Source organism: Microcebus murinus, chromosome 5 (genome assembly GCF_040939455.1).
Source record: "Microcebus murinus isolate Inina chromosome 5, M.murinus_Inina_mat1.0, whole genome shotgun sequence".
Taxonomy (NCBI): domain Eukaryota; kingdom Metazoa; phylum Chordata; class Mammalia; order Primates; family Cheirogaleidae; genus Microcebus; species Microcebus murinus.
In genome coordinates this window covers 46,043,771-46,057,785 of record NC_134108.1, presented here as the reverse complement: position 1 = coordinate 46,057,785, position 14,015 = coordinate 46,043,771, and the positions used below count along the sequence as shown (strand labels likewise).

At 36.0% G+C, this 14,015-nt stretch overlaps 1 protein-coding gene across 1 annotated transcript; it reads left to right on the top strand.

Annotated features, from left to right (window-relative positions):
* The first annotated feature begins 2,317 nt into the window (after window positions 1-2,317).
* Window positions 2,318-2,748, top strand: LOC142870889 (guanine nucleotide-binding protein G(I)/G(S)/G(O) subunit gamma-5). Its single transcript, XM_076002730.1, has one exon. The coding sequence runs from the start codon at window positions 2,414-2,416 to the stop codon at window positions 2,618-2,620; it is 207 nt and encodes a 68-aa protein (XP_075858845.1). The 5' UTR covers window positions 2,318-2,413; the 3' UTR covers window positions 2,621-2,748.
* Window positions 2,749-14,015: the final 11,267 nt, after the last annotated feature.

Below are 14,015 nucleotides of genomic sequence, written 5' to 3'. Positions count from 1 at the left end.
TATAATTTCTTACTAGGGCATGGAAGGAATAGAAAAGATGGCTGGAGGAAACTGTGGGAATGACTAGGAGACTTAGAAAACTTGATTCTATCATAATTTCTCATAGAATATATCTCCTTTTGGAGCCATTTGGCATAAAATGGCTCATTTCACCTCAGTGACCATCTTGACCAAAGATTTCTTTTAAGAAGGTAAATTTTTCTGCATCAAAGCACAGTCTTAATTCTCTAGTCTTACTGAAGTCACAATGGTATGTCCGTCTAAACATAGTTGTCCAACTTTCCACTTGCTAGTCAAACAGATTGCAGTAGGTGTCATAAGAAAATGTCATTGTTAATTACTCAGGACATCTCAAATGTGAGATTGGAGACTGTGGGTATTCTCTGAAGTTCAAAAGTACCTCTATAAGATATTTTTGTAGCTGCATTGCAAGTTTAATATTTAAAAATTGCCAATAATTTTAAAATATTTTAGATTGAATTAAAATAAAAATTAAACTTATAAGAAATTCATGCATAGGCAGTGAGAAATGTATGGAATTAAATGCATATATCAAAAAAGAAGAAATATGTAAAATCAATGACCTATATTCTACCATAGGCAAGTAGAAGGGGAAAAAATTGAGCATAAAATAAGTAGAAGAAAAGAAATAATAAAATAATTGAAAAGAAGAAAAGAATAGATAAAATTAAACAAAAATAAAAACTGATTCTTTGAAATACTCAAGAAAGAGATAAACTCTAGAAAACTAACAAAGAAAAAATGTAGAAGACATAGATTACCAATATCAGGAATAAAACAGGAGGATATTCACTCAGATCCTGAAGATATAAGAAAACAAATTAATAAGTAAATGCTGCAAACAGTTCCACAAACAAAAATTTGACAACTTACCTAGAAAGGAACAATTCTGGAAAAAATAAAAACTACTACAATTCACACAAAGAGAACTAAATAACTTAAAAACACCGTAATTATTAAGGAAATTGAATTCCACCAAAAGAAAAATGACCTGGGCTAACAATTCAAAAAGAGAGAAGATACAAATTACCAATATTAGAAATCAAAATGTTGTCATCATTACAGATCCCATGGACATTAAAAGTATAAGAAAGGAGTATTGTGAACAACTCTAGGCCCCCAGTTTAATAACTTAGATGAAATGGACAAATTCTTTGAAAGACACAAGCTATCAAAACTCACATAAGGAAAAATAGATAATATAGCATATATATTAATATATGGAAGAAAGCAAATCAATAATAATGAATCTTCTCTCGAAAAACACCGAGCCCAGATGATTTGTGCACTATAAATCTTCTGAACTTCATTATTCCCACAAATAGGCTATGAACATTCATCCAGGTGACCAGTTGCACCAATGTGACAAAACTGGTCTCTGCCACAAGTTAAACCTTCCTGGCTTCCTCTGACTGAGACATTCAAATATACCAGCAAATCCCCTCATGCCTCTTACTTGCATATTATAATGCACCTTGACCACCAATAAACACACTTGCCCTCAGGTCATTCCTCATTCATTCTCATTCTCTCTCTGTCTCTCCCTTTCACTTCTCTCTCTCTCTCTTCCTCTCTCACTCTCGCTCTCTGTCTTCCACACACACCTCAGATCCCCACCAGCTTGGTTAAGCCACTCCCAGGGGCTCCTCCATGGAGTACACACCTCCTGTATCTAAAAAGACCTGTGACTATAACAAATCCTTCAATTTCATATACCCCTCTGAGTATAATTTCCATGACCATATTGAGATGATCCTTAAAGATCCTTCCAGGGAAATTTACTCTCCCATTTACAACACAGTGTCCTGTTGAATTCTACTGAACATTTAGAAAAGAAGTAATATCATTTCTACACAATCTCTTCCAAAGTATATGGAAAGACCACTTCCTAACTCACACCTCAGTCTATGAGACCAGCATTGCTATAATACCAAAGCCAGATAAAGATATTACAAGAAAGAAAAGCTACAGACCAATATCTCGCATGAACATAGATGCAAATATCCTCCACAAAATACTACAAAAGGAATCAAATAATATATAAAAAGAATTACACATCATGACCAAGTGGGATTTATTCTAAGTATGCAAAGCTGTATCAGCATTCAAAAATCAATCAATGCAATTTCTATACCAACCAGATAAAAAAGAAAAATCTCATGTTCAATTTATAAAAAGAAATTGATAAAGACCAATTCATGATAAAAAACAAAAAACTAGCAGACAAGAATAAAGGGGACCTTGCTCAACCTGATAAAAAACATGCAATTACAGAACCGGAAACTTAGAGACAAAGTTTGGAGCCCCGCCCCTGCCGCGCGCTGCCCAGCCGTCTGGCCCCGCCGAGCCGCGACCCACCGACCCACGGATTGGCCTGGCTTTCGCGTGCGCCATGTCTGGTTCCTCCAGCGTCGCCGCTATGAAGAAAGTGGTTCAACAGCTCCGGATGGAGGCCGGGCTCAACCGTGTTAAAGTTTCCCAGGCAGCTGCAGACTTGAAACAATTCTGTCTGCAGAATGCTCAACATGATCCTCTGCTGACTGGAGTATCTTCAAGTACAAATCCCTTCAGACCCCAGAAAGTCTGTTCCTTTTTGTAGGAAAAATGAATCTTTCAAAGGTTTCTCAAACCACTTCTTATGAACTGGTGAATATTCAAGAAACAACTAAATTTGAAGCCTGTACAAAAGCTTAGCCTTATAACAATACATGTGCCATAATATGCAAACTTCTACTTTTGTCAGTACTTAACATCTACCTCTCTGAATTTTCATGAACTTCTATTTCACAAGGGTAATTGTTTTATATACACTGGTGGCTGCATACAATAAAATACTTAGCATAAAAATAAATAAATAAATAAATAAATAAATAAATAAATAAATAAATAAATAAATAAATAAAACATGCAATTAACAACACACCAGTATTTAACGGTGAGAGACTGGATACTTCATCCCTAGGATCAACAACAAGAAACCACACCTGTTCAAAATCATACTAGTTAGTTCAATAAGAAAAAGAAATGAAAACTATGCAAATTAAATAAAGAAATAAAAGTCTTTATTGGAGAATGGTGTTAAAAATCATGATCAACACCAAATAATAACCTGTTTGAATAAAGTTGCTAAGTTGTGAAGCTGCATGGGATTTAACTTTCCTTAATCTCCTTCCACCAGTCTTGTCCATCCTTATTTCCATCCTGGTTGTTCCATTAAGACAGGGTTGCCAGAAAAAAAACAAAAAGAAAAAAAAAATCATGATCAAGGGAGGGTTGAGGTTTAGATGAGAATAAGACTTAGAGAAACCTGACTAAAGTGTGGTCAAGGATGGAGTCCATCAATTATAAAAAAAAATGAACCTTTCAAAAATTTAACTCAAAATAAGTAATAGATCTAAATGTAGAATTTAATACTATAAAATTTCTAGAAGAAAACATAGCAGAAAATCTAGATGATCTTGAGTTTGTTTATAAGTTTTAGATACAATGACAAAAACATAATCCATGAAAGATAAAATTGATGTTATACTTTATTAGAATTAAAATTATTTTACAAAAGATAATATTAAGAGAATGAATAGACAAGTTACAAAATGGGAGAAAATATTTACAAAATACATATTTGATAAAGGACTTGTATCCAAAAACTACAAAGTACTCTTAAAACAGAAAAATACTTTCTACAGAAAGGAAACAAGCCAATAAATGGCCCAAAGATCTGAGTAGATCCCTCACCAAAGAATCAGTATATGAAAAGATGTTCAACCTCATTTGTCCTTAGCTATATTATTTTCCTATCGCTGCTGTAATAAATTATCACAAACCTAGTAGCTTAACTCAATACAAATTTATTCTTTTATAGCTCTGACCTCAGAAGAAGTTCCAAATGAATCTTACGGGCAAAAATCAAGGTGTCAAGAGAGCCATGCTCCTTCTGGAGACTCTAGAATTTATTCCATGTTTTTTCTAGCCTCTAGATATATAGATGCTTAGAAATATGTATATGCAGGAATTTATTTACACACATATATTTCCTTGCTCTGCCAGATGAGATGGCCTAGAAGCTGTGACACCCCATTAGCAATGAGCACATGTAGCACCCAGATCATGGCTTCTAATCCTCTTCTTCAAGAAAAGGAACTCTAGGTTCCTAGGAGAAGTGGCTTCTAAGTTTGGGAAAAGAAATATATGAGACTAGCCTGGAGCATCTTACACTGGCAGCAAGTAAGGAAATTAAGAAAAAAACCTCATAATTATGGAGGCACGTCAAGTGACACAGGAGACAACTGAAAGAGCTCCTGAAGGCAGAAAGCTAGAACATTTTGAGTAACAAAACATACTACTAGATTATAACCCAAAGGATAATCTAAATATCCATGAGTTCATACTGAGATAAATGAATGACTGAATAAATAAATAAGGGAAGGAGAACAAATCTCCCATGCGGAAGAATTTCAAATAATTTATGTTCAAGGGAGTGATGCATAAACACCCCACTCTAAGTGTGGTCTGCTCCTACTGACTCCCTTTCAAAGAGTAATATATAAAAATGGGAGGAAAAATCTAACAGACATTACCACAGCAAGATGGCCAATGTTAACATCAACAGTGATAAGTCATCTTGGTGGTATGTACCCTTGTTATGATGTGATCAGAGTGGCACTTTAGCTTTGTTATCTTCCTGCCAAAAATGCATAACCCAGTTTAATCATGAGAAAAGCATCAGACAATTTCCATTAGAGCAGCATGCTACCCAATACCCAACCAACATTCCTCAAAACTGTCAAAGTCATCAAAAACAAGGAAAGTGTTTGAAACTGTTACAGCCAAAAGGAACCTAGGGAGGCAAGACAGTGAAAGGTAATGTGGTAACCTGGAATCCTGAACAGAAAAACATTAGGGAAAATTTAAATAAAGCATGAACTTTAGTTAATAATAATACCAGTGTTGGTTCACTGATTATGACAAATGTATTATGCTATACTAATGTATAATGTTAATAAGGGGAGACTGACTGGGTTTGGGTTATATGGGCACTCTCTGTACTATTTCACATTTTTTCTGTAAATCTAAAACTTTTCTAAAAGTAAAAGTTTTTTTTTTTAAACTTATTCTAATTTATCTAGATCATCTTATAACAAAGTTTACCTCCAAATTTTGGTATACACACTTTTGTACTTCTTTATAATCATGTTTGTGCCAAGCAATCATGGGTACATTTAAGTTTTGGTCAATATATCTAGGATCCAGTAGCAGGTTTTATCTAAATTATTGTTCTCATACTGAATAATTTTACTAGAAATACATATGAAATGTATCTTCTACATGAATAATTTATATTTGATAGATATTTCCATAATATAAAATTTTAATTTCTTAATTTTTAAAATAAAGTGAGTCTTCAATTCTATATGATGAATTGACAACATGTGAAAATGCAATACACTACATTTATCCTTGTAGACTACAGAGGAAAAAACAGTGGCTTAATCCTAAAATAAAATGTTCAAGTCAAGTAGAAGCCAAATGCCAAATAGTAGCTTCATGAGAGTTTGAATATTACAAACACAAAACAATAGAGGATCCATTTCTAATATTTAGTGATTTCCTTCAACAGCCCAATGATGTACTTTGTTGAAAGTATATTTTCTTACCATCTTACAAGTTGAAACCAACTTTAGATACTATTTTCCAGTTCCCGATTCTAGAAATAATTGTATTACCTATGAACTGAGTACAAATCTTAATGTACCCATATACTAATTTTATCTTGAAATGAAGAAGGCAGCTTTAAAGATTTAAGAAATGACCCCTCATTAAAGCAACATTAGAATATTGAATAACAGATTATGCTGAACTTGAATTTACTGCTATCTGTATACTATGTAATGCTAACATACATATTCTGAATTTGTTTGACTAAAGTCAATAGATAATAATGAAAACAAAAATGGATCCAAAACACCATATTCTCATTAAAATTTGAAGTTCTTTATGTTTGTTATTTTGTATTTAATTTGTAGATTAGTTTTTGGTTGTATAGAAGTATAGAAACTATAATCATGGTAAATTTATATCAAATTTTATGTTATGTATATGTAGATCATATTATGATAAAAATAACAAAAGGCAACATTACATGTCTAGAAGATTGTTTCTTTGTGAGAGAAACTAATACATTACTCAAATTTCAGAAACACTGCATACAGGGCTTATAAAAGTAGCCACAAAGGGAGCAGAGATTTGAAGGATTTACCTGGATTATTCAAAGAGAAAACACTTTAGTTTCAGTTCATTAAACATCATTTCATATTGGTATAACAAGAATTTGTAAGAGATTCCTGAAGTAATTATACTTCTAGAAGTAGTCATATTTCTAGAATCTTCTTTAAATTCTCATTATTCCAATATGAAATGATTATGAGTTAGTTGAATGAATAACTGTATGCATGGAGAATATCAAATTTAAATGTACATTAAAACTAAGTATATTTGTATTTATGTTGATATAAAATATTATTTTATCGTATAATATTAGATTCATATTGTGTATTTGGATATGTGTATTTTAAGTAACTAAACTTTGAGTTTCCTTTAAAACTTGGGAGTATTTTATTACATAAAAAATGTTCAGATGGAACAGAATCTAGATATGGAAAGCATATTTCCTTCACTTCTAAAAATTCTGATCTAATTTAGCAGTCATATGTGGTTACATCTAGAATCAAACCCATAGCACCTAGATATTTTTCCAAATCTGACAACAAAATTTAGTCAGAACTGTAACAGTATTATAGACTTGAGAAATCTCAAGTCTATAATATTATGTGAAAGAAACCCAGTATAAAATTTTCTTTATTTTATTATGGGCAAAAATGTATTTAATTTAAGACACAAGACTAGGGGGGAATGTTCATCTCTTTAAAAAAAAAAAAAACGAAACTGTGCATTTTACCATCAATTTGTGCTCTCTGCATTCCAATTAATATTGTCATTTTGATAAAAGGCAGCTACCATTCTTTGGCTGAAATACATCAATCACCAGTTCCTTCCTGTTTTCAGGCTCTTCCTGCAGAGGCTCATCTTTTGCATTGCATCCAGATTTTTTCCCTGTTAAAACAACAAAATAATTCTTAAAAGGTAAACAGTGGCCTCCCTGTCAATAAACACAAAAGATATTTATCTGCCTTTATGCTTCTTGACATGTCGGAGATTTAAAACTGTTAATGATTCTTTCCTTCCTGAGCCACATGCTGCTTCTGCCTCACCAAGCGTGACACTCCCCTGTTTTCCACCAGGGCTCTGGCTGCTCCTTCTTTGCCCCTCTGGCAGGTTTATCTTTCTCTACATGCCCTGAAATTCCTCAAGGCACTCTACTCAGCCTAGACTTTCTTCTTACAAGTTCTCACATATACTTTAATTACCACTTCAATACAGGTGATTTATACGTTTATATTTCCATCCTGGATTTCATCTCTGATCTCCAGACCAGGGTATCCAACTACCCTTCTTGGACAACTCAAAGACACCTTAAAGTGAGAATGTCCCAAACTGTACTGAGTTGGTTTTATAACACAGTTGCACATCCTTTGAAATGCTTTCCATTAAGAGATAGGGTTTCTGTGCCTTCTCTTTGAATCTGTGTGGGTTTGTGATTGTTTCAACTAATAAAGTACAGTGGAAGTGAAGTCATGTAATTTCCAAGACTAGAATATAAAAGGTCATGTAGCTTCCACCCTCTCTGTTGGAATGCTCATGGGAAGCTAGCAGGCAAGAGATTCAACAACACTAAGGCTGCCATGCTTTGAGGAACCCCACACTGCATGTAGAATCCGTATGTAGTCATTCCAGTAAACAACCTCAGCTGAGCCTAAGCCTTTGAGTCACCCAATGTCAGGTTTTACACATGAGAATGAAGAAGCTTCTAGATTGTTCCATACACTAGCAATCCAAGCCATTTCCACCCATTTGATTTTCTTTAGCTGAAACTCCAGATACCTTAAAGCAATCCCCATGGAGCTCTGTCTAAATTCTTGATAATTTGGTAATGCCACAGGTACAACAACAGATTACAGCCCTGGTCTTCTTTCAATATCGCCTTCTGTTTCAATTCCTTCATCAACTCCTGTGGCTTTCACCCCTTAGATAGCCTTTGAATCCATGAACTTCTCTCTGTCTTCATCAACAACACCCCATCCAAATTACCATGATACTTGGCCTAAATTATGGCAATGTCTTTCCTGTTTATCAACCATTTTCCACACTGCCAGCTGAGTAATCTTTTTAAAACTCAAATCTCTTCATATCATCCCATGCTGAGTAGTCTTCAGGGGTGTCTGTCCACTGATCTTGGAATAAAGACAAAATCTTTTATGAGGTTTACAAGGCTGCATGATCTAGCCATGCCCTCACTCCCCCACTCTGCACTGTCCAACAGGGTTGAAACCAGTCTCACTTGTGACTATTTGTCACTTGAAATGTGACTAGTGTGACTGAGGAACTGAATTTTTAATTTCATTCCATTTTAATTAATTTCAATTTCAATTTAAAAATGACTACTCAATTCAGTTCATTGGAAAACTTTTAAGTATGTTTGTAACAACTTGGGCATGTAAATGTACTTTTTCAACAATAAACTTTCTGAAATTTAACTACAGATCAAGTATTCCCAATGAAAACTTAGTATCTGAATTCAGAGATACTGTAAGCTTAAAATGCATATTGGATTTCAAACAGTGTAAGAAAAGGAAGGCAAAATATCAAATTAATATTTTTTACATTGAGTATATGTTACAATGGCAAGATTTTGATATGTTGGGTTAAATAAAATACTTTATTAAAATAAATTTCACCTGTCTTTTTATGTTTCTTTTTTTTTGCTTTTTTTTAATGTGGCTCTAGAAAATTTGATGTTACGTAAGTGGGTCTTGCGATATTTTTATCAGACAGTGCTGCTTTAGATCTGTTTCCTCCAGACTCTCCAGCCCTCAACTCACTGCACTTCCTCTCTGCACAAGGTCTGTGCGTGTGCTCTTCTGCTCTGCTCTCCTTCTAGTCTTTGCCCAGTCAGCCCCAACTTATCCTTCGGCTCTCTGTTCAAGCCTCATTTCCTCAAGGAAAACATTTCTGACCTCTTTGTCTTGGCTGAATTATCCTATTATCTGCTCTCACAACACGTTGGATCTCATCTTTGTAACATTTGTCACAGTGGCAATTTTATCTTTGTGTACTTATTAGATAAATCAACACCACACACACACACACACACACATAAACACACACACACACGAAACTGCCAATTTCACGAGGGCAGAGACCATGTCTGCTTTTGCTCGCCATTTTCCCCCAGTGGTTAGCACTGTGTCTGGCACATGTAGCTTGAGCTACAAAGATTAATCAAACATGAGTCAGGACCCAAGAATGTCAGACTAGAGCTGACAGGAGAGCTTTGTATTCAAAAAGCAATGAAACCATGATGCGCATGTTTTACTGATTGAGTGCCATATGCAACTACTAAATGAATGAATGACCATGTCATTTCCCCAAGAAAAATATTTCATGCTTCTCTACTGTCGAGGGAATTATATCCAAACTCTTTACCTTACCATTCTAGCGCTTCACCATTTGAGCTCTGGCTTTCCATTCTGGGTTTACTTCCAACCAATGACCTTTTCAGGAGGGCATCCTGGCCAGCCTTTAGGGTCAGACAAGACTAGGTGTGGTCCTACTCTTCTCTGTGATCTTCCTAACATGCTTCCTGATCTGTAAGAGAGGATAATAATATACTCACGTCACAGGGCCATCACAAACATTAAATGTCATGATGTATATTTATGTTTGTCATGTAGAAAGCTTAATAAGTTTTAGCTATCAATATTATCTCCAGGCCAAGTACAAGATAATAATAACTACCTCTTAGTAAATGTTTGCTTTATACCAGTTCTTGTATTAAGTGTATCATTTGAATGAACCCTCACTGCAGTTACTACCATAAAAAGGAACTGAGGTTCAGAGAAGTTAAGTCACTTGCACAAAAACCACACAGATAGTGAATGGAAGAGATGAGATTCACAGCTAGACAATTTGGTGACAAAGCTCACCTTTTTCACCACATTCCCCTACCTCACAGTAGGCACTTAATTTCCTTTCTCTTTCCATTTGCCTTTGTCCCCATTGTGTAAATAACCATTCCTCCAACACAGCATGTATGATCACAACTCCATTTTTCTGTTCACTCTGTTCTCTTTATCTAATTTACTATCCTTTGCCTTTCTCCAAAGGCTAAAATTCTATTTAATTTAATCATCATCATCTTCCTCTATTGTCTACCCTTCCTCTGAATGTGTAAGCTCATTCTACCTGCTAGCTAAATACTTTGTTCATAGAATTAGTAAAAACATGCCTTTTATTTCTTTACTATATTGTTCAATGTATGCAAAGTTATCTCTACTGCTCTTCTCTGATATTCTTAAGGTCTGAAACAGGGTCATACTCATTTTTGCATCCCATGTGTCTAACAAGATGCTAGGGACATAAGTAAGTGCTCATTGAATTTTTCTTGGCTTGAAAATTGCCTTAGTAGGTGGCCTGCACGAATCTTTCCTGCTTACATATACATACATACTCACACATACACATGCCAAGGCCCACATGAACACACACATACATGCACTTGCACACATACAAGGGCCCACATGAACACATGCACGTATGCACTTGTACACAAACATATGTGGCCAATACACAAAAACACAGGCACACACACAAACACAAAAGTATGTGCACATGCAAAAGCATGCACATGCATTAATATTCATACACATGCATGGTGTATACTCAGAGCTTAATTCAGTTTTTGTTTATTTATAGCTAGACAAACAAAAACTGAGGGAAGAATGAGTTAAAAATGATTTTGTGGAAATAAATGTAGCCTCTTTTCCCTGATTATGCCTAGTAGAACAACAAAAGTAATTCATATATTTAATTTTAATAAGAAACAATAGCTGAAGGGGTATTTTTGTTACTTTATTTTTCTACTTTTTATTATAAAAATGCATTTCAAAATAAATATAATACCATCTGATAGTGGAAAACACTTCTTTTTCTTTCTCCTCTCTCCCTTTCTCTGTCTCTCTCACACACACCCTTAAATAATGTTCACTCATACATTTTTGGTAAAAGAACAGAAATATTAAGGAAATTCAAACAAGGATCATCTTTAAAACATAATACCAGAGGCTATATATCTCAATATTTTTATACAAACTATTTGGCTTTTGGATTTTATGCTCTATTAAGAAATCATAAACTTCTAGAATAGTTTACTTTATGATCTGAACTTTTAAGGCAATAAAGCTACCAGTAAAAAATGTCTTAAAGAATTAAACAGATACTTTCACCTTTTAAAAACAAATAAAAAAGTACCACTAAAGGAGGAAAGGAATGCTCTATTATCATTAAATTTTTAACAAAGCACATTATAAACAATGAAGTGTACAACTGCACATATAAAGATAATTCTGCCCCAGATTGCTGATAGCATTACTAAATCATGGTAGCATCACTTCCAGGCTAGGATGTGCTGGGAGCCCACAGGGGAATTATGGCCCTATTACCAATAGTCAAGTGCACATTACTATCTGTTGGGAGGAGGTTTGGAGGTTATAAACATCTCATATGGTCTGCACTCCATTAGATAAGGATATTAAACCCTCAGATCAATAAGACACCATGAAGCTAGTATGATTATTGTCAGTTGAAATAGGCCAAAACACTTGCTTGTGCCCACAAAGACAGGAAGAGTATTTTAATATCTTTGTGTATCAGATGCGGCTGCATTCTAAATCTTTCCATTTGAGGCTTCACCCTCTCTGTCACTAGGAAGCACCACTTACATTTGCATACTCCGCCTGGTGCCTGCAACATGAGTGCTTGAAATGGTGATGTCAAATGGGCTTGATTTATGTCACTTTAAGAGAGCCTAGTAATTTCAGATCTGGTAATGGGGTTTTCATTCTTCCAGCTACATAATGCATGCAAACATTATCCTGATGCCTTTTAAAAAGTTGTCAAAATGCATGGGGAGAATCAAATGTATTATACGTTTGCCTCCTATAGGCTGCAGCAGGGAGAAGAGTGGCTCAGAGAGATTTCAACTGTGTATAATTATGAGTAGCTCCACAGCTGAACAGCTATTGTGATGCCTGCAGTGCGTGGTATCTGGGAAAGCATACGAATAAATGTGCAGCACAGTATTGTTGCCTGATATATTAAACACATATTCGCACACACTGCGTGATGGGATCACTACTCATCATCACTCAACACAGGAGAAACTGGCAGTCGCAGTATGCCCATGTTCCCACCGACATGTGCCTCCCTCCGTGGCTCACTTGCCCTCTGAAACAGGGGGAGAGGGACAGTGGAGCCCCGTATTTCTCTTTGCCAGTCTGGTCCACAGCTTTCCATCTGGTCTTAACGATGGCATGTGATTAAGTGGAATTATAAATCTGTCAGAAAACAATTAGGCCTCACAGGCCTCTTCTGTGTTTTCACAGTAGACCGTACTGAGGGGGGCAGCTCTAGGGAAATCACCCGACTCCTGTATGAGACCACTTAGCAATTATTTCAGCAACTTTTGTGCTGCCAGAGGGACCTGCACACACTGGCATTTCCCCAGTCCCCAAAGCCTGTGGAAGATGTGAGGGAGGAAGCCCAGCCCCTCACCGCCCTTTCCTCCCATAGCCTCATCCTTACAGTGTCACATATTTTCTAGAATCCCAGCCTCCAAGAAATATACATCCATTTGGGGGATACAGAAGTCTCATGTATCAAATAATTAGACAGGAGGTAGGTTAAGCAAATAAACTGCTAAACTGAACACCATCAGGGACTAACAGTACTGACAAATAGTACGAGATGAGAGGGAGAATGGTCAAAATGCCTAGTTTACTCAGGAAATTTTATAGAGAAAATGGAATTTGAGATAAGCTACCAAGAATAGATGGAAATTAGATAAGTTGACCAGAAGGGAGTAGAAAAAAATAGCACGGAACAAGGCCCAAGGCCAGATCTCATAGCAACACCTTCTCATGGAGCAGAAAAGAGGATTAGGACCATGCTAGACAGGCTGAAGCACAGGCCAAGGGGGGAAAAACTGAGAGCTATTCTGAGTTCCTGAGCACTTGCTATCCATCAAAATCACCTGCAGCCAGGGCCCACTTCAGGGACGTGTGTATGAAGATGCACAGGGCCTCGTGCTCAGAAAGGCTGCACGTGGTTTAAAGCTCTGCTGTGGATATCTTGAAATTCTTGAACAAAAAGCCCTGCAAATGCTGTAGCCAGTCTTACCTGCAGTTGCCACTCCTCATACATTTTATTAGATGTATAAAGTCTCTGTTCTCACACATCTCAAAGCTATCATGCTCGCTAATGCCTGGGAGAGAGAGTGGGGGAGAGAGGGAGAGAGAGAGAGAGGGAGAGGGAGAGAGAGAGAGAGAGAGTGTTTGGCGTGTGGAGGGTATGAGGCTTGTCTGTGAGGGCTTTTCCTGATACCTTTTCACAATAGTCTTTCCATAACCATATCACCTTGGAAAATCGGTGCAAAAGCTCGATCTTGGACAACATGGTCAGACAAACCACCACTTTCTGATCTTCCCCCTCTTCCCTTTGGTCCCACTGTCTGTGACCTTGGGAAATTTTCTTAATTTCTCAAAGTCTTTGTTTCCCTGTCTGTAAAATTGGGATAATCATATCTAGCTTAGGAGTCTTACAAAGATTCAAAGAGGACAATGTATTTAAACATATTTAGCTCAATAGTGAGCATGCTGGACCTCCTCTTCCATAACTGTTCCCCATTTTCCTCCCTTCCTTCTCTCCCCTTCCTTTTTTCCTTCCTTCTTTTCCCATTCCTTGCCTTTTTAAATTTTCCTCTATGGAAATACATTAAGACCAGAGCATTCTGATGATTGGTTTCCATCTGAAATCCTTTTCAG

Coding starts and splice junctions, on each gene's coding strand:
- LOC142870889 (XM_076002730.1), top strand. CDS start 2,414: ATGTCTGGTTCCTCCAGCGTCGCCGCTATGAAGAAAGTGGTTCAACAG.